At 33.3% G+C, this 21215-nt stretch overlaps 1 protein-coding gene across 1 annotated transcript in view; it reads right to left on the minus strand.

Moving 5' to 3' along the window:
* Positions 1-21215, minus strand: part of TRPM7 (transient receptor potential cation channel subfamily M member 7) — an 87137-nt gene that overhangs the window by 24828 nt on the left and 41094 nt on the right. Inside the window, exons 13-26 of the mRNA XM_037502473.2 lie at positions 20303-20356; positions 19687-19827; positions 19268-19402; positions 18056-18336; positions 16793-17021; positions 15119-15274; positions 14901-15044; positions 13796-13924; positions 11402-11680; positions 6708-6882; positions 3303-3429; positions 2094-2278; positions 1326-1458; positions 195-910 (exon numbers count right to left, since the gene is read on the minus strand). Of these exons, the coding sequence (XP_037358370.1) occupies positions 195-910; positions 1326-1458; positions 2094-2278; positions 3303-3429; positions 6708-6882; positions 11402-11680; positions 13796-13924; positions 14901-15044; positions 15119-15274; positions 16793-17021; positions 18056-18336; positions 19268-19402; positions 19687-19827; positions 20303-20356 (2884 nt within the window). The remainder of the gene's footprint in view (positions 1-194; positions 911-1325; positions 1459-2093; positions 2279-3302; positions 3430-6707; positions 6883-11401; positions 11681-13795; positions 13925-14900; positions 15045-15118; positions 15275-16792; positions 17022-18055; positions 18337-19267; positions 19403-19686; positions 19828-20302; positions 20357-21215) is intronic.

Consider the following 21215-nt stretch of genomic DNA (forward strand, 5'->3'; position numbering starts at 1 on the left):
ACCCCCCACACCTCTGGCCTGTACCCCAGCTCTTGTATGCATAAATAAATCTTTTTAAAAAATTAGAGCTATTAAGATAAGTTCCTTTGTCTTTGTTCACTCGGTTTTATTAATTAGCTATTTTTATTTCTAATGCAATGATTATAATGAAAATGTAATGGATAGAGAAAAAACAGATTGTCAAACAAACTTACCCACAAATGCTCCAAATTCTATGTTATCTCCTTCTGCAGCTTTAGAGCAAACAGTTTCTTGATCTTTGGTTACAGTTTCCAATTGGCTTTTACAACTTGGTTGGGATGGTGTACTAACAAAAAATTTGCTTGGTGGAGATGACTGATGTGGTATGCTGTTAGATGAACTGCCAAATTTTTTATTTTTACTAAATGTTTTCAATGTTTCTACCCCAGGTAGTCTCTGTCGTAGTTCTGGGGGAGAAACAGCACTTGGGAATAAGGCACCACAAGAGGAACCAGCCTCTGGAAAATTGAATTCTTTTCTCTGGGGTATGACAGGTAAATCCTGACCAAATATGTTACACTGGGGATCTTTTTCATCTTTCATAAAAATACTACAAAATAAAGGATTATTGCTTTCAAGACTACCTTGAGGAAGAGAGGAGCTAAGTGTATTTACAACACTGTGTTTTTTCCATGCAGAAGGTCTTAAAGGAACATCATCAATAAGGTTTTGAGCCAAATGTTTGGAAATGCTCAATTCTCGTGTAATTTCATTGTGAACTTTGCTAGCTTCTGAAGCTTTCTGTGCAGTGAGCGTTTTTAATGTGTCTACAGTCAGGGCTGAAAGATCTTGCAAATGGCCAATTTGAGAATCTAATGACTGCAGTGATCTTTTTATATAGTTGACACGATCTCCAACTTCTTTAATCTGAATGCACATTTGCTCCACTCTGTAGGAGAAACATAGGTCTTTTTATAAATGTTAAAAATATTTTAGAAATTCCTTTAATAATCCCAATAAATGGTAAAAGAAAAATTTATATGCACACAAATCAATATATAAAAGAAAATATTATTTATGCAAAGCATTCTTATGTTTAAATGCTAATATTACAACAAAACACACGATTTTTAATGTTTTTTGTTTCATAGATTACTGTATCCCCACATCAAAGCAACACAAAGAATGTGTATGCAGCTATACATATACATAGAAGTACCATTACCAGTACTGCAACCACAAAAACACTATATGCAGAATGTAGCAAAACTGATGTAAAGATATTGCTTTAAAATTTGTATAAGACATAACTAATAGCATCCCTATGACTAAAATAATCAATTATAATTAGAGGGCTTCTGAACCTTTCAAAAGTAACACGAATTCTTTCTTCACTCCCAGTATGAAATTTATCATCTTTTTCATTAAAAAACATCTCAACACACTGCTCTTCAAAATCATGAAGCTTCTTTTGATCTTCCTCTGTCAAAAAAAGTTCTAAGAAAGGAAAACAAGAAATAGTTAATGAAGATTATCAAGATATCAAACTTTAGCTCTACTGTCTTGTAAATTATTCAGGGTTGAGGACTATATGCTTCATCTGCATTTTTTCTCTGTATACTGCTGTGTTTCTAAAGTACTGGACAAGTGTTTTCACTTTTTCTTGACTCATAGTATGATGCTGACATAATAGTTTCAGGTATGTCCCCCTCTTTCAATTTTCTTTTCCTATAAAAAATACCTTTCCTCTGTCTACCTTTCTTAGAAGAATTTAAGAACTGATTTGGTACAACAGAAAGTCATCATAAAACGTAAGCACAATTTGACACAGTGATTTGCCTTGTAAGAATATACTGTCACTGTTTAAACAGCAGCAAAAAAAGGGCTTAAAAATCAACAATTGTTATGATTTATATTACCATTTAAAACAATTAGATGCCACACCCAAAATGGATACTAAATTCACTTTTACAAATACATTTATATTAAAATTCTTTTATGTTTAAGCAAATTCAACTAAAGTTTTTACAATAACATTAACCAATTAAGCCTTCTGAATAAAATACTTGGCCTTTAGTTTAATTCTGATAAATGAAAAAATACTTGTATTAATATTTATGTATTTTACTTACTTGGTCCATCTGAAGTTTTATCCTTTTTTCTTCTTTTACATATACAGCAGAACAGAGAAACTATATGACTAAGGATGATAAGTGGTGGAGGCAGAACTGGTTTCTCATGATAAGCCATAATAAAATGATAACGCTGATATTTCCACACAATATTGGAAATTGCCTTTACTTGTAAATACACATTGCTTGAATAAAACAGAATAAACAAACTTAGCTAATCACATCTCAACATTTTTAAGTACTAAATATTTTCTTGTAATTTTGCTCTAAACAAGAATTCAAGAGTACTTTACCATAAACAAGATTAAAAGGCAAAAGAGAAACTGGATAATGTTGAGTCTTAAGTACCAACTCCCAGAAAAAATGGACACAAAATGTGATTATAAGATTTAAAATCAGACATAAAGGACAGACATATAGTACTGAATCTTAGTTGCAATAAAATAAATGCAAATATAAAGCAAGATCCTTTCACATACTATCAAATTACCAACCTTATTAAAGATAATACCTAGTGTTGGCAGTTATTTGGGGACACAGGCCTATTTGATTTAAATACAAAAAAGTCCTAAGAATATTTATGCTAAACAGTTCTACCTTAAGCAAAACATTCTAAGAACCAATTTAAGGATTGACCAAAACTGTAACCACAATGCGATTTTGGGATGCAAAAATTATAAATAATCAAACCAGCAATATAATATACTGGCTTGAAAAATTATGGTCTACATTATGGAATACGAGGTAGTCATTAAATAAAACCTGTGAAGGATATTTATTAATGTGGATAATGTTCATGTTTTGCCTAAAAATGTTATATATATTTTAAAAAACCAGTATTTTTGCAAAGAAAAAAATGTTCATATATGTTAATCAAAAAAATGACAGAAAAATATAGACCAAAATATTAAGGGATTATTGATGTATTTTCCATTTGCCTTTCTGTTTTCTGTGTATTCCTTAGCAATCTATGGTTGCTAAAAAAACTCAAATAAGGGTTAAATTTGTAAAAGAGCTGAATGTTTCATGATAATAAAGTCTCCAATTTAGAACTCATTTAATTGAAAAAGCATGTCTTCAATGTAATTTTCAAGTATTTCAATAGTGTAAGCCTCAATAAAAATTAATTTAAATTTTGCATAATTCCTTCAAAATGAGAACTGCATGTGAAACAATCTCATTACCATAAGTGACTGAATAAATTCTTACTTGAAAAATGCAATAAGAAGATTGACCATAATGATATACTGTACAAAGAGGTAGACTGCTTGCAGAAATGGAGTCAACCATGTCCCAGGACCACAGATTTCAGAGATAGTGGAATCATTTGCACACACTTTAGAAAGAAAAGAAAATTAAAATATAGTAATTCACCAGTTACCACTTTTAATCAGTATTTGCTTAAAGAAGCCTTGATTATCTACAAATCTATTTCACAGATTCTGGCAAACAGGTAGTCACAGCAACACCAACTTAAAAGTATCCCAACACAGAAGAACTTTGTGACAAATGTGGGTACTATCTGTACTAAACTCTATTCCAGACAAGTATAAATTTCTGTTATGTCTACCCTTCAAGGCAGGGTTTAGTCTCAGAAACATTAAGAAGAATCAAAGTCTCAGATTCAGCCACATTATATACCATTTCTCTATAAAAAAATAACTGAACTGTGAGAGGTCTGGTATATTCACAGTAAATTTACAAACATAAAAATTACTGTTTATCTATTAAGTCACAAAAGATGACTAAAGGAGTGGCTAACGAGTCTCTCAAATATAGTGATTAGATTAGAATTCCTTGTTTTTCATTACCCTTACCCGGAATGTTTCTGAAGTCAGAACATGACTGACTATAAACAAGGAAGGGAAGTTTTAATATCTTCCACAGTTATGGGAATAAATTAAAATCAACTTAAGTAGGGCAGAATTGGTGAGAAGTTTTATAAAATTTCTGTAATGCACAGAGCATTTGATAATTAGCAATCATTTAAAAATACATATACCATAATGGCTATGTCATTCTTTTCCAATAAATGGTTTCACAGGTAAACTGATGCATAAAGTCCTCACACTCTTAAAAAACTCTATGAATCCATTTCCATTCTATTTAATTTGATGAAAAAAAAAAAAAAGATTTGAGTAAACAATACCCAAGAATGAGAACATAGGTGACTAAAAAACTATATTCAATGGTTGACAAAAACTAAAGAACTATAGCCATAAAGCAAAATAGCAGAAAATGAAAACCTGGAAATGACACTGAATAGCAAGCCATAAAACACAATATTTGACTAGGCTTTTGAAACCCATTTAAATTTCTTTTAAAATTTACATCTTTAGTCTTAAAAGCTAAAAGTATCCTGTATAAAGCCAAAAGAGAAAATAATGAGGCCTCTGATTTAACTCTTACCACCAAAGCACCCATAGTCCTCCACCACAATGTTCTTACCACTTCCCCTTCTCAGACCACCCCCCACCAGATGTCTCAGATCTGTGTCATCTTTCCAGGGTTGGTTTTAATGTTTTTCTTTTTCTGACCCTTTGTTTGGTGTAAAGTCAGGAAAGGACATAGTGCAGGTTTTCTGATCCCATGCAGACTGGGTAAAGGAGGAGTCAGAGTCCTCAGTGGTTTTTTGCAGGTCTTTTATTGGGGTTCACCAGGCATATGGCAGGCAGGGGTGCTGGGGGGCCGGGAGGCTGGCAGGCCTCGCAGCCCCCAGCAAATCCTCACTCTATCTGGGCTCTCTCGCATTCTCTCTGCTTCTCTGCTCTTCCGGCTTCTGCTTCGGCTTCTATTGCCGCCCTTAAAAAGCACAGTCTTAGCCTGGGTGAATCCCATATACCTATGCCCACACCCTACTCCAGGTGCCCGACATCAGGCATGCATTCAGGACTGCAAGGATCCATCATCTATCCTGATGGCGGGAGGGAGAAAAGCCTGACATTTTTCCTTACCCTACATTTGGTTTATCTATATTCCACAGAGAGATCAGATGGTGATCTGGTATTTATCTTTCTCCTCCTGGCTTATTTCGTTTAACACAATCCCTTCTAGCTCCATCATGTTGCTGCAAAGAGCATGAGTTTATATATTTTTTTGATTGCTGAGTAGTGTTCCATTGTGTATCTTCTAGATCTACTCATCTGTTTTGGGGTACTTATGGTGTTTCCATATCTTGGATACTGTAAACAGTGTTGCAATAAACACAGGAATGCAAGTCTCCTTTTGAATTAGTGTTTTTGTGTTCTGGGGTCAATATCTAGGAGTGCAACAGCTGGCAGATCCATTTTTAGTCTTTTTAGGAACCTCCACATGGCTTTCCATAGGGGATTGACCAGTTTATATTCCCACCAACAGTGTAGAGGCATTCTTTTCCTCCACATCCTAACTAGCACTTTTTGTTTCTGGTATTTTAATGATGGGTCATTCTCACAGGTGCAAGGTGGTATCTCATTGTGAAAAACCTCACTGTTTTAATGAGCAACTGATGACCTTGTAGCCATCATCTGATCTAATCACCCATAAATGAGGAAAAGCAACACAAGTATGGTGATAGATAAGTGAAGGAAGTTATCAAGTGAGCAAGTTATCAAGGGTGGACTAAGAAAGTAGATTCTGTAACTCAGATGTGGAAGTGAGCAGAAGAACATCCCTGAAAACTATTCACAAGACATCTATACTCATAAACTAAAAATACAACAAAAAAATAATCTTATGCAGAAAATGTATCCCCAGTTTAATTTTGTAATTCAAGAGTTTCTTAATTCACCATGATTGGTCCAGTCTAATCACAATGATCCCTCTAACTGCCCTGTTACAGAGATAGTCAGGCTGAAGCCAATGTGAGTTAATGAGTGAAAGAGCAGGTTCACTAGGGGGTTTTTGGGAAAGGGAATTTTTCCTCTTAAGAGAACCATGGAAAAACAGTTTATAGCTTCTTAGAGCGAGTAGAAGAGTTTTATTATTATAAGGAAAACCTTTAAGAACCAGCGATTGGGCCTCCCTGGTGGCGCAGTGGTTGAGCGCTGGGTTGCGAAGCTGCCCGCAGCCTCTGCAGTGCCGGTTTGCTCCCCGGCCACCAAAGGAGGGTCCCACATGGCGCGCAGACCTCTCCTGCCACCCGCTGCTCCCCTCAGCAGTGTACTTCGGTCCTTCTGCCTGCTCTGCTCCCCACTCTGGCTCTGGTGAATTCTCTCACCCTCCCACGCTTCTGACTGTACCCAGTGCTTGTATAAATAAATAAATAAATAAACAAACAAATAAATAAATAAATCTTAAAAAAAAAACCAAAAAACAAAAAACAAAACACAGTGATTACAGAGCCATGGGATGGGAAAAAAAAGGTGTCCTTCACTACGAATTAACCAATCCTGAAGACCATTCTATTTCTATACTTTCTATTATATGAACTAATAGAAGTGCCTATGGTGTATGTCAGTTTAAGCCTGGTTTCCACTACTTGGGAACAATTCTACAATAATTTTCTCCCAATTATTTTTTGTTATGTTTCTTCTGGGATTAACTAATGTATTGTGAAAAAGCTTAGACTGATAATGCTTTTGACTTGAAAACATAAAATATGCAAAAAAAGAATTCATAAACATAAATCCTTACCATCAATTTCATATGCATAAACTTCACCAAAAATCATCCAATATGGCTGAAAAACTATATCTTTAGCAAGAGTCCAAGATGGTGCTTCACGAGGATAAAGTATTGCCTTTCTGGGAACACCAAAACTAAGTAATACAAGAGCCATAATCACTACAATGTAGAACATATTGGCCACCTGTTAAAAAATGAACACTGTTAAATTATATGGAAATTTTTATCTTAAAAAGTTTCAAATCTTCTGATATTTTGAGTTTTTTTAAAATTCTTAATATTAGCATTCAGGAAAATCTTACAATATAAACATCAACATCAAGCACAGTATAGAAAGAGTATGCCCAAGTCATGGGCTTTTACTATAATGAACCATATCACATGGGCAGGTCAATTTCCACAGTGCACTGTCTAAAACTACTCTGTTTTTACAACAGAGGTACAGATTCTCTTTTCAATTTCCCTTTGATAGTTAATTTGCCCACTTTACAGAGGAAAGGCATATTTCTTACCCATCCTGATTGTGAAAACTTCCTAGGAGCTAAGGAAAATAAATTATCAAGGTGGTGTTGAAAATATTGATAACAGTATTTAGTTGACAAATCCTTTTGCAAATCAATTCGTTTGCAATTCCTTAACTGCAACAAAATTTGAAAACAAAAAGCTTACCTGTGCTACAGCCTATAAATCACTGAAAACATTTTTTATAGTTAAATTACAGTATGAATTTTGGTATCAATACCAAAGAATTTAAAAAATTAAGAGACATGTGATAACAGAACTTTATTTCTATCTAGTTATTTAGATGTACAAGTGTTTGGCATCTAAAAAAAGAATGTTGCCTCACTCTAGCAGTATACAATATTGATTCACAAATAACAATCTATTGGGGGGGGGAGTCCCATGCAGATTAAAACTAAATTAACAATAAATTCGTACTTCAATCTGCTCTGAACTAACAATAATTGTGATGATAAATCAAAGTGATGAAACTACTGTGACACTTTGATGTATTTTTAAAATTAACATACAGGTTAGAGTAGAAATAGAAGGCAGGAGGGAATAGCTCAGGGGTAGAGCTCCAGCAGAAATAGAAGGTGGGAACATGAAAGATAAAAGAGACAATTAAGTCAAGACGGGATGGAGTGATTATAAAACATTTATTTACATATAATCACTGAGACTTGATTCTCCATCTTTAAAATGCTATTAGATCTGCCTCAAAATTTCATTTTTATATTAAAAGTAGAGTACAATCATTATGACTTGTAAACAAAGAGTCCTAATAGTCTTGAAGATTCAGTTTTCTCATTTATAAAAATAGTTTAAAAATGGCTTCTTTGAGTGTTCAAGAGAATTACTGAAAGAAGATATGCTTTTAGCAAACAAAATCTTGGGCTAAACAATTCTGAAAGGCAAATAATTCATCAATACATTATTTTAAGGCATAAGATATACTTTGGAATCCAAATATTTATCTGTAATTAAAGAAAACACCCAAGTGAAAAATTTTAAACAAAACCCAAATCTGTACTGAAGTATCCTAAAATTACTTAAGCTCTATGGCTGAAGATTCATAGGTCTCTGGATTTCATCCCTTTTCACATAAAATCTATTTGATAACCTTCCTATTTGATCTAAATCTAAATTATTTGAATATTCCTACTCAATTTCCTAATATCTAAAATGAGGACTCCTAGCTTGAATGTATAGATAAATGTACTGGGAAAAGTTTACACAGTTTTCATTAGTCTGATCTTTATTATAAATGTGTAAACTGTGGGGAAGATTTCTTTTTAAAATCTTTTATATCTGTAAGCTGTTCAAAGCTGTTTTTTCTGATTAGAAATTTCCTGCTCATGAAAATTCCTATTTCCTAAACTCTTTTCAAATACCATATTCTTCACAACTGATTAGCTACTAGTTCTTTGATCTTCACATAACAGTTACCATATCTTTCTGCATCTAGTTATCTGCTCACATTCTTGTCTTGCATACTAGACTGTGAGTTTCATGAGGATCTGACCATTGACCATGTGTTATCAATCTTTTCAGCTGCAGCTTAGCATAATGCATAGTATATAATAGATACACAATGATAAAAGAATGTTAAGTTGCTCTGGGAATCTATTACTGTAAAATTCTTCTGCTTTACTCATTAATTTAAATGTATTGACTTTACCCTGAAGCACCTGTTTGAAGCAGGTAATTAGAACATTAACCATTTTTAAAAGTTTTAAAGGAGGGGAAAAGGAAGATGGCACTAAGAGAAAACAATGAATAAGTGATGGCTTGATGACAGGAGATATTATCTTGGTGGAGGGTGGTTCTAGAAAAGATTACAGAGAAGCAAATGAAATATGTATTCAAATTCCCTGTGACTGGGACAGGAAAATTGGTGGAAGTGCTACGAGCAAGTTAGAAGCAATATTCAGATGGAAATCCAGATTAACTCCATTTTGTCTCAGTTTCCTCCATGTTTCCATGCTTATCTTTTATTATGAAGTTTACGTCTCTATTTTCTGCATTTCCCATTTATTTAGATCATTATTAAATTAACCTGATACCACCTAGTTATGAAATAATTGTGGAGCATTATTTTTAATATACAAAAAAGCCTAAGTCCATTCTAATCCAAAAGCCTTAATCCCCTTACTTTTCCTGGTAAGACCACAACTTTATGAAGAGATACAAAATGGAGGAGTAATGAGTACTTTTTTGATGTGACTGACAAATAGTAAACCAGTGATTCTTAACTAGTGGAGTAAAAAGCATTCTCCTGGAGGGGAAATGTATAGTTTAAAAAAGCAAATATAATAATAAAACTTTCTATTTAGGAAACTTAATAATCTTGTTTTTGTTATGCAAACTGTACTGATAGTCCTTGCGAGTTAATAGCGTTACTCAGAAAATAGATTTAATTTAGAAGGCAGGGGTTTTCTAAGGTTAAGGAAGAGTTTCACAAACTCCAGGAATAGGTTTTTAAGTTTATTAAAAGGGGAGAAGATATTACAAAGAATTGAGAAACAGTATATCTAAGCTTAAATGTGTATTTATGTATCACACACATCTGGGAAGATGGAAAGGTATACATCTAACTTTTAGTAGTGATTGTCTCTAGATGACAGTATTTGCTAAAATTTTCTGCACTGAACAATAATTTTAAAATGAGGAAGGAAATGCTACTTGTACCATTATCACTAATGAAAACTGAAAGCAACTGGGCAATACATTTTGTATTTTTCAGTTCAATTCATAAAGAATTGCATATCAAATTTGATATGTATATTTAAAAAAACAAAACTTGCAAGTTGGTTAAAACTATGAGAAAAAGCAAAATATTGGGCATACTATGTTTGGAAAAGATTGGATGTGCTGGAATTAAGTTTTTAACAGTCTGGATCAGTGATGACAGAAGAGGCACCAGACAAGGTTTCTATACCAAGAAGTTTATAATCTAGAGGAGAATACACATAATCCAATATGAACACAGTTTAAAATATAAGCAGAGTAATATTCTAATAGATATAGTCTTTATATGTATCTTTATACATAAAATACATATATAATCTATATAGCAAGTAAATTTAATCTAGCTAAAAGATTAAAAGAGCTTCCCTGAAAAAAATCAGATTGGGGCTAAAATAAACCTAAATTAGTCTAGAAGACTAAGGGAATGAGAGTAGGTGAAGGTGATAATTTCAGGCAAAAGGGAGAAAATGAGGAAAGGTCTGTGTAAATTAGAGCACAGGTAAGTGATTAAAAATGTTGAGGCTTTAAAAAAAAAAAGCAAGGAAGATGTTATCAACGCAGGAAACTAGATAAAGGGTATAAAGGAGGGCATCCCTGGTGGTGCAAGGTGTTAAGACGCAACCTATGAAGCTATCCACAGCCACTGCAGCACGAGTTCCAGCCCCGGCCTGGAACTACCCAAATAGCGCAGCAGACCTCTCCTGACTCGCCTGCTGCTCCCCTCAGCAGTGTATGTCAATATGCCTTTTCTGTTCCCCGCTCTGCCTCTGGTGAATCCTCTCACAACCCCCCCCCCCACACCTCTGGCCTGTACCCCAGTTCTTGTATAAATAAATAAATCTTTTTAAAAAGGGGTATAAAGGAACTCTCTAATTTCTTTCAACAGCATGTGAATCTATTCTTATTTCAAAATTGAAAGTTTTTCAAAAGGGGAGAAGAAGGAGCCACACATGGGTATAATGCAAAACCATTAAAACATTTTTTAAGAAGAGGAAGTGACGTATTCAGATTTGCATTTTGAAATAATTACTCTAGATATAATGCAGACTGAACAGAAGCCATAGCGGTGGTAAGTAAACATTTTCCAGATTACCAGGTACTAGATAATAAGGGACTGATCTAGGGCAGTGGCAATAAAGATGAAAACAAATTCACAGATTGGCGCTAACAAGTTCATATTTTTCATTCTGATCTCAAATAGTCCTAGCAAGCAGCATTTAAAAATTAAGGCAATTCAAGATAAAACAAATAAAATATGGTTTTTCTAACCTTACCCCACCCAATACTTTCTTTAAAAATTAATACCCTTATGGCATGGTTGGAGTATGCAGCAAAAAAAGCATGAAATAACATTCACTGGGTCAAGTAAAACTATAAATAACATGTTTTCGTGATTGTAAGACAAAAGCATCAATAAGCCCATGAGTATTATCAAACGCCTCTCAACTTACCATTTTTCCAATCATCATTACATAAGGTCCTGCCTGTTGATTTACAGCTAGAAAATCTAGCAAACGCACATACCAAAATATTATGTTAAGACAGTAAATTAATCTTCCAGCCACAAAAACATGATTATCGTATGCATTCTCAAAGTTCCATTTTGCTCCAAATCGTAGTCCAAATCCAATGAAGAAAGAAATTATGGCAATTGTATCACTGATATTGAAGTAATCACTAAACCACACTTTAATCTTCTGGCTTATCTTCCCAGCTTCAGACATAAAAATCTAAAAGTTAAAAAAAGACTTAATGAATCTCTCTTTTTTTTTTTTTAAATTCTTTTATTTATTTATTTATTGTTTATTTATTTATACAAGCACTGGGTACAGTCAGAAGTGGGAGGGTGAGAGAATTCACCAGAGCCAGAGCGGGGAGCAGAGCAGGCAGAAGGACCGAAGTACACTGCTGAGGGGAGCAGCGGGCGGCAGGAGAGGTCTGCGCGCCATGTGGGACCCTCCTCCGGAGGCCGGGGAGCAGCCGGGGATAGAACCGGCACTGCAGAGGCTGCGGGTAACTTCGCAACCCGGCGCTCAACCGCTGCACCACCGGGGAGGCCCCTTAATGAATCTCTTATTAAAACACACATGAGCATTCAACTACAGTATCACATCTTTTAATATTCCAAAGTATTAATAATCTTGGTGTTTAATGATGCATTTAAAAAAAAATTCTGTAAGATATCATGGATATGGTATGGAAAAAAAACCCCACAAATGACTTGATCAGTCATTCACATCACAAGCTAACAATCTGATACTATTAATAGAACACAGTTCTCTAGGCTGAGAATGTAAGATACTTTGGAAAAGTTCTTTTTCTTTTTTTTTTTTTCATATTTTCAGATTCTTTTTATTGTTTAAATGGAAATACATTGTATGTAACATATTTTTTAACATTAGAAATGTAGCAGGAGAATGTTTTCCTGATAGTATTCTTGTATGAAATGATGTAACATAATCTCATCTCATGATTTGTGTTTTCCTACTTTTGGATATTTTAGCTTTTCAATTTATGACTCATAACTAATCTTGCAATAATCATCCTGGAGTATAAATTTTTATGCATTTTCAAATACTTCCTTAGGGGTCCTAGAGATGGGATTTTGGGTTAAAATGAATATTCATAAGATATTTCATAATTATTGCATGACTATCCTTAGGAAAGAATACACTAATTCATTGAAAAACACAATTATGTCCTGAGAGGACTTTCCAAAGGTGCCTCATTTGCATAAAAGTAAACAACTCAATGATTTAAGTAGTTGCATTATCTTTATTTTTGAGTTTAATGTTAAAATAATTTTTTTGAAAGTAAATGACTATGTATTTACAGTTTTGTATTATAAAATAGTAACTAAAGTCTTCCTCCACTCTTTCCCTTAGTTTATTAATTCCCCTTCCCACTAGTGGCAACAATTTTTATTACTATCTAATGAGTCCTTACACAACTATTTTATGAGTGTATAGTTGATATTTTAAGCTTGCTTTTATCATCTAACCACTTTCTTTCTTCAAACCTATTGATAAAAACAATACACTTTACAAACACATAGACCACAACACTCAGTTGTTTAAAATACTTTAGGATAAGCTATTTAATCAAAATTCCCATGATACCTAAGTGGGAGAGAAGTACAATGCCTTCTATTTATTTTTGTAATTCTTGGATTCTCTAAATGTAAAGTGGAAAAAAATAATTTGAGAAGTATTTAAGAGTGTTATAAAATATTTTGTAGCTACCAGTTTGAATTAGAAAGTATAAAATTTTACTTTTTTAAAACAAGATGTCATAAAATTTATAATATGAGCTGAAAACTCTAAGACTGGATCTAAGTCTATATGATGATTCAATAGGCAATGTAGTATACCACAGTGCCAAAATTAAAAACTTATCTATAATCTATATGCTATAAATATATTTAATATTTTTGAAGAGTGTCAGGGACCATTAATATGAACGTTGATCAAAACACACAGGCTATTTTTAGAAAAAATCAGTCTCTGTAATTATGACAAAGTTAACAGTACACTGCTGTATTTATTCTTTTGTCATGATTTTTATAACAGCAAAAACAAACATGTTCCTTTGAGTTGTTTTCACATTTTTCAGTAGATACCTAGGGGGCAGAATTGCTGGGTGCCTTGGTGGTGAGTGTGGTGTGGTAACCTATGTGTAAAAGGGAATATAAATCTGAATCACAGTGTTCTATACCAATGATACCTCAACAGTTAATAAATATGTTGCACACAGTTCTATACTAAAATTATACCCACATATATACCCAAAACAAAATAAATATCTCATATATGCAGTAAACCACTATTAAGAAAAACTAGACATACCTCCCGGACTTTCTCAATGGCATAGGTAAAAATATAAGCAATAACAATCCATTCTTGAACTGAAGGTAGTCGTTCCATTTGTACAAGAACCACAAATGTATAAAGCATAAGAAATCCTAGGTATGCCAACTAAAAAAACAAAAGATACAAATAACATTGATTATGAGTCCCTGTTAAATATCCCAGTTTTAATCATTAAAAGTTTTAGAATTACTTTTTTTCAGTGCAGACACTGCATTTATCAATCAAAATATAAATAGTCCAAAGGGTATAAAGTTCTTCTAGAACTTTTCTAACCTTTCAGAACTTTAAAGAAACATAATGAATCAGACTCAGGTTATTAGGTATGTGTGTGGGTGAGAAAGCAACGGTTGGTGTAACCAAGTCTCAAATGTTCATCTTAGCACAAAGTCATTTTGCCTGCTTGGCAATTCAAAAATAATCTAAAAGTGACAAATATAAAAAACAGTAAGATGAAAAACTGAAGTTTTCCTGGGAAGTGGAATAAAACCCATTTCACTCAGTCTGTGGTTAAAAGTAGGGGCTAATCTCATGTATTTCTCCAAGTCAGTCCATCCCTCTATGAACAGGCTCTTTAACCTGGCAGTACAATCTGTTCATCCATAAATCAAGAGAAAAGTCAATTATGTGGCAAATAATTAAATATGTAGTCTGATGATTAAAGAAATAAGCTATGATACTAATGACAAAACTATATGAAGTCATCAATTAACACTACAAAAGGTTTATTTCTAAAATTTAATACATCATCTGCAAAATCCTATAGTACAAAGAAATTATAATTGTGTATCAGGTCACTTTAAGTTAATTTTTACCAGTATTTTTAGTGGGGGATTAGTGTTTGTTATTCCCTTACAAAGGCATATAATTACCACGTATGTATTTAGTAATTTCCTGTTTCAATTAGATTTGTTAGTGTTTGTCATTCTACCTGAGGGCAACTGGGATTAAACTAAGACAAATTTATCACTCTTTTATATGGCTTTATGGTGATGGACATTATATCAAGATTAGCATAGACTCTACATTAAAGGACCCCTAAGTCTAGTTTTTACAAACATGATTGTGTAATTTAAAAACATACCGTGTTAAACCAGAATTTTACAATTGGTGCATGATAAAAGGCATAAAACTTTCGTGTGATTGGAAGCTTTTTTGATTTTATTTGTATCTCCATTTCATTCTTTCCTTCATTACTGTCCAATATTCTTACTTCTTTAAACACTTCCTAAAATGAAAATAATATTTATTGTATGTTTATTCACAACAAATTTATGTTACTTAAAATTTTTTCCTTCTTACCATGGGAATCTCTTCTGTTATGTTTTGAAAGTTGTTTTCACTATCTTCCATTGTCATTTGATGGGCATCTTGAGATTGTGGAATATGGGACATTTCAGCCTTAGTTTTATACTCGAGCATTAATATGGCCGGTGGAACTAAAATGCTTAATATAACCTATAAATTTCAGAAATATACAAATTTACATTTTGAAATTAACGACCTTCAAGAAAATAGCAAAAGGAGTAAGAAGCACTAATTTTTTTAAGACATTTTAAAAGGACAGATTTTTTTAGGAAAAGGAGAGAGGGGCATCTGTATAGTCACAGGGGGGCATGAGAGCTACCGAAATGCTTTTCAAAGGGAAAAGTTTTGTGAAAAGAAACACCAGCAAGTCATAGGCAGGTAGGAGAGCTGCCTAAAAAAAGTACTAATTACCCTGATTATTAGTTAGCTATTTTGCCCCTGGTAGTATAGAGGAAAAGGTTAAAACTTTTTATTTTACTTACATATTACATTTAAAGACACCCAGTCTGAACTGTTTTAAGGGGTAATAAAACATTTGAAAGTTGTATGAGGTTACAGAAAAGATTTAATACTTATTATAGACTTGCCTTTATATGAAAATCAGATTATAATTTGTTCAGAAATTTCATTTAACAAAACTCAGTCTCATAAAATCATTATATATTTAATTTTATCCTAAATCTCTCTACAAGTATTTGGTGTTATAACATGATTACTCAGCCTGTGCCTCTATAAAATTTTATTAGCTGCAGAATTTTAAAGAACAAGAAAGTATAAATTGTGTACCAGGGTTTCTATTGATTAGTCTTTTACCATTATTTTTTAGCAGATGGCTAATATTTATTATCCACTTACAATGGTCAATGGTTAAACTACTTGCTTGATTTTTGCATTCTACATTTCTGTACCTTACTTAAAATACAACAAAATGGTGAAATTTAAAGTAATAGCTTCTACATTTTATCTGAACTCTTTTTACAAAAACATTTATTTATTTTTTGCATAGAAGAACTGGGATGTAGGCCAGAGATGAGGGGGGCGGGGGCAGAAGTGAGAAGACTGGGGGGGGAGGGGAAGGAGGGAGCAAAACAGGCAGATTTACTGAGGCACACTGCTAAGGGGAACAGTAGGTGAGACAGGAGAGGTGTGCCGCGCCATGTGTTAGCTCCCTGGCCAGGGATCAAACTCAGGCAGTAGCAGCGATAGTCCTGAAACTTAATTTCTAGGCCACCAGGGAGGCCCTTATCCAAATTCTTAACATCTTAAAAACCAGTCCAAAATACTTCAAATAAATTAAAAGTAACAGATAATTAAGTGAGTAGGCATGTCTTGAATTTGAGAATTTGGGGATTATTCTTTCATAAAGCAGCAAGATTTTTCATGGTTACTCAGGGCTGTAAACACCAATACTTCCATTTATTGCCCTTATTCTTCTGGCTCAGACAGTGGCAACAATTACTATATAGTACACCAGAAAAGAATTCAGAGTGAAGAATACGGGGAAAAAAAAGAGGCCATTAAACTTTAAGGAATGAAACTGGCATTTCATTCTAGTACCACCCCTTCAATCACCACCACAATTCAGGTCACTCTACTGTACATCCTGGCTAATTCCTCTGTTCTTTTTATCTATTCACACACATCATATCAAGTTATTTCAAAATATACCTTATACCAGGAATTTTTCCTCATATTCAGCCTTCCCATCCACATATCAGATAACAACATTTGTGTACAGGTGTGGGCTACAAAAGGTCTAAGTCTTGAAGAAACTGCTAATTTTAGGCAGGTGGAATTACTCCAGTTTTTTAGTTCATATGTGAGCAATTTCATAGCCATGGTTTCATCTTGTCTGAAGGATTGTTCTAGCAATTCAACTGCCAGCTGACCAAAATCACTATATAAAGATAAAAGTCAAAACATAGTCAGAATATCAAATTGCAGTTTTAAATAATTATTTATAAATTTATTCATAACAAATTCCATTTTTTAATATTTACACTCACCCCCACCCAACCCCCCAAATTGTGAGGCTTTATACTCATAGTAGCTCTGTTTTCTGATATCTACTACTATGGGGAAATAACAAAATATTAAAATATGTCAAATACAAAACAAGACTGAAAAGCTGACTTACAAAGCACTTTCCCCTGACCCTGAAAATAAAATAAAATAAAATAATCTCACAGGACAACCAAACTGATAAAGTTACAGGACTATGTTTAAAAAACTCTATAACTATAGAACTCTATTTCAAACACAGAAGAGAGTCAGTACCCAGTAGAGAGGAAGAATGATGTGAACAGGGACTTCCCTAGTCATGAAAAATACCTGAGTCTTAAATTCTCAGCAAGTGAGTATATGATCCCTGTTTTGAGTTATTTTTAGTAATATTCTTCTCTCTTCCAAAAATAGCCCATTTGGGGGGAAGGCAGTTCCTATTTTCTTTCATAAGACTTCATACAAACTTACCTTTCCAGTTTAATATTCCCATATTCCCTAGGTACTTCTATGAGATGTTTCACTCTACACAAAGTTCATTCCATATGTAGTTTTACCATCTAAAATATTCTTCCAGATGAATTCATTTTCTTAGAACACAGCTTAAACCATACCTTCTTTCTCCTCCTGTACTATTTCAAATGGAACTTTTCCTAATATAATTGCTACTATACGCAATTAATAAACTGACCTCTGACATTTCTTCTTTCTTGCGAAAATATTTATCTTGAATTCCAAACTATAACAGCCTCTTTTCTATATGAATAGGTAACAAAGATTCCTTCTTAATTTTAAAAATACTAACATATTTTTAAATGGCTTTCTCTAAATTATAACAATAAAATTATACCTATACCTATTAAGCACATGGTACTTCAACCTCCACTTAAATGTGATCTATTTTGTATAGATGTGTCAAACATAACTTACTTGGAATACTGTTTCAATTCTTCTGAAGTATCATCTACAAGGTCACTTTGCTTTGCCTCATATGCCATTGAACGATAGATCTTACAAGCAACTAATGCTTTAGCCATTGATTCTTCCCCATGCTGCCATAAAAAACGGGCCATGACCTGCCTCTTCATAAGGCACGCCCAAATTAATAGTTCATTAAGTGGATAAGGAAATCGCTTGGTTTCTGGATCATCAATATCTACAATTTCATCTTTGGTTCTTTTCTTCTTTCCTTCTTCCATAGTTGTATCAATCTTCATGGGAAAATACAAGTTATAAGGTTCATTGTAAGGTCATACAACATTCATGTTAGTGAAAATTTTTATACAGTTTCCTTTACGCGATTCCTCAACTTCATATGAAAGCACAAATCAGAATAACAGTAAATTTTACATACTTGATTTTTATTATAGTTCAAAATTCATCCCATAAAAATAGCATTTTTAAAAAGCCTTCATAAAAGAATTTCCAAGATTTAAAAAAGCATCTATTTCAATTAGAATCAGATAAAACACATTCTTAATGAGAGAAGTCTGGATAACAGCTTTGTGTTACATGTGGTTAACAGTAAAAATGGAATAAAAAGGAGATACTTAAACATTTACCGGAACATTTTTTAAAATTCGGTTATTATGACTGCTAATTTGAAAAAATTAATGGAATTACTGATTCACCAGGAAATATTTTTATATATGGGAAAATGAAGAATTGAGATATACCTAAAACCAAAATATAATTCTTACTAATGCAAGTAGTTTTTGTTTCATAATGCTAAGTAATGAAAAAGAACGAAATCCAAAATCCAGAAAGGGTAATATTTATTTATTTATTTATTTTTAAAATTTTTTTAAAATAGAGGCATGTTTTTATTTATTTATTTATTTTGTTTTGTTTTGTTTGTTTGTTTATACATGCACTGGGTACAGTCAGAAGCGCAGGAGGGTGAGAGAATTCACCAGAGCCAGAGCGGGGAGCAGAGCAGGCAGAAGGACCGAAGTACACTGCTGAGGGGAGCAGCGGGCGGCAGGAGAGGTCTGCGCGCCATGTGGGACCCTCCTCCGGTGGCCGGGGAGCAGCCGGGGATCGAACTGGCGCCGCAGAGGTCGCAGGCAGCTTCACAACCCAGCGCTGAACCACTGCGCCACCGGGGAGGCCCCAGAAAGGGTAATATTTAAAGAAATTTACCTTTGGACGGTAGGGCTGTGCTGTTTTAATGAAATGGTTATGTCTCATTTTTTCCTTTTTATCTGCCCGATTGCCAAAAGGTTCATGACTCTTTCTCAATTGAGGTGTGCTGCTGGAGGTATTTCGGCCAGATCTCTGAAAATGAAAGCTTGTTAGTTTCACAGATTTAATAAATATGCTGATATGCCATGAAAATTCAAGAGTCAATTTATATGTAAGTACACACGTATACTCAAACACACACAAAAATATAATTTGTTGAGGATTTAGAATGCTTACTGAATATTTCTGTATGCTTAATTGTAATCTCATATTTTTGGAAACAATGTTACTTTGACCATTCTAATAAGGTTTATTTGCTTTTCAAAGTGTATGAGTTAATTTTACAACCCACATGCTTCCCCCCAAATATTACGTACCCGATTATTTCCACCAAGGCTATTGTATATCAATCGAAAACGCTTCCGAGTGTAGGTGCATCTATAGGTTCCTCCCATAAGATATTCAATAACAAGCCCTATATCAATTAGAGTGATTTTATATCCTGGAGGAAGGTTTCCCTGGAAACAAAAAATTAGTTTTAAACAGGATAGTATTTTTCAATTATTTCCAAGCCATGTCTAGGAATGTACCTACTCTCTAAAATGATAAAAGTTTACTTGTTACAGGAAGCTGGGGTTGCCAGTAGCTATCTTTCAAGAAGAGCCTTGTTTTCTTGTGTCCTTTGTGGCTAGGACTATAGCTTACAGCAGAAAGTTAATCTGATTTCTCTATTGACTTAATACTTCATGCCCAGTGGCAGAGTATTTCTAAGAGCCAAGTATTCCATTTTCACTGTGGCACCTAAGCATTAATTACATTTTCCTTCAAAAATAATGCTACAAAATATAGCATTTCCGGATGACCATAAATTTAGCCCATTTTATCCTGTTCTTAAAAAATGTGACTTTACTGCTATTTTTAAGATGTATTTAATTTTTTTGGAAACAGATGAAGTATAAATGATTTTTTTCAAAAACATAAATGATCTCTTACCTGTTTGACATCTCGAACAAGATGAAATAGCATTGGATTAGTTGGACCTTGTTTCTTTAGGGAGAAAAAAAAATAGAGAAAACTAATATTTTTCTTCTGAAATAGATAGACTACTTGACTTTTAGTTAATTACAAGACTTTTATGAACATAGTTGTACAAATTTTATTATTTTTGAGCTAAATAAGTTCTTTTCACAAAATGGAAGTAAAGGATGTGAACATTTCATATTACATTTACCTTCAACAAAATGTGTAATTTCTGATTACACATGATTTATCTTATATTAAAATACATTAAGTTTTTGTTTTCTAAAAGTCATGCCAATATTACAAGCATCACAATTACATCTTACATTCAAGTTTTTATTTCTTTCATTAATAAAGGAGATGTACAATCTTTGCTTTTGTTAAAATGTCTGAATCTTTTTTTCTGTCACTAATAAAGGTTCATCAATACCTGAGTTATTTTAACAAACTTTTAACATTTATGTCCTCTTTTCCCTATCACCTTACTTTAATTTATATGTACTAACAGACTAACACAAGTCCTTTTTACAGTAATCTTATTTTGATGGTGTTCTGTCATTTTGAAAAAATACCCAGGAGTATATCTACTCCACCAGAATGAGGTAAAAGGACCAAAAGTATATCCTTTTAAACTTTTTAGAGAGACCTTTGACCTATTTGGTATTGTAATGAATTCTATGCAACAAAATTTTTATCTTAATCAATTTATGTTTATTCATTAAAAATAACTTCTTTTACATAAAATAATTATACTTTAATGCAGCAGTTCTCAAAAGGTGGATTGGGCCTCTGAAGGTCCCCAAGTTTACCTTAAACTCTAAAAATTTTTTTAGCAATAACTGACACTGAAAGTAACTATTAATAACTTTGAGTTATACAATTAAAA

The sequence above is a fragment of the Talpa occidentalis genome, unplaced genomic scaffold (genome assembly GCF_014898055.3).
Source record: "Talpa occidentalis isolate TD23 unplaced genomic scaffold, MPIMG_talOcc4v2.1 talOcc4.11, whole genome shotgun sequence".
Classification (NCBI taxonomy): domain Eukaryota; kingdom Metazoa; phylum Chordata; class Mammalia; order Eulipotyphla; family Talpidae; genus Talpa; species Talpa occidentalis.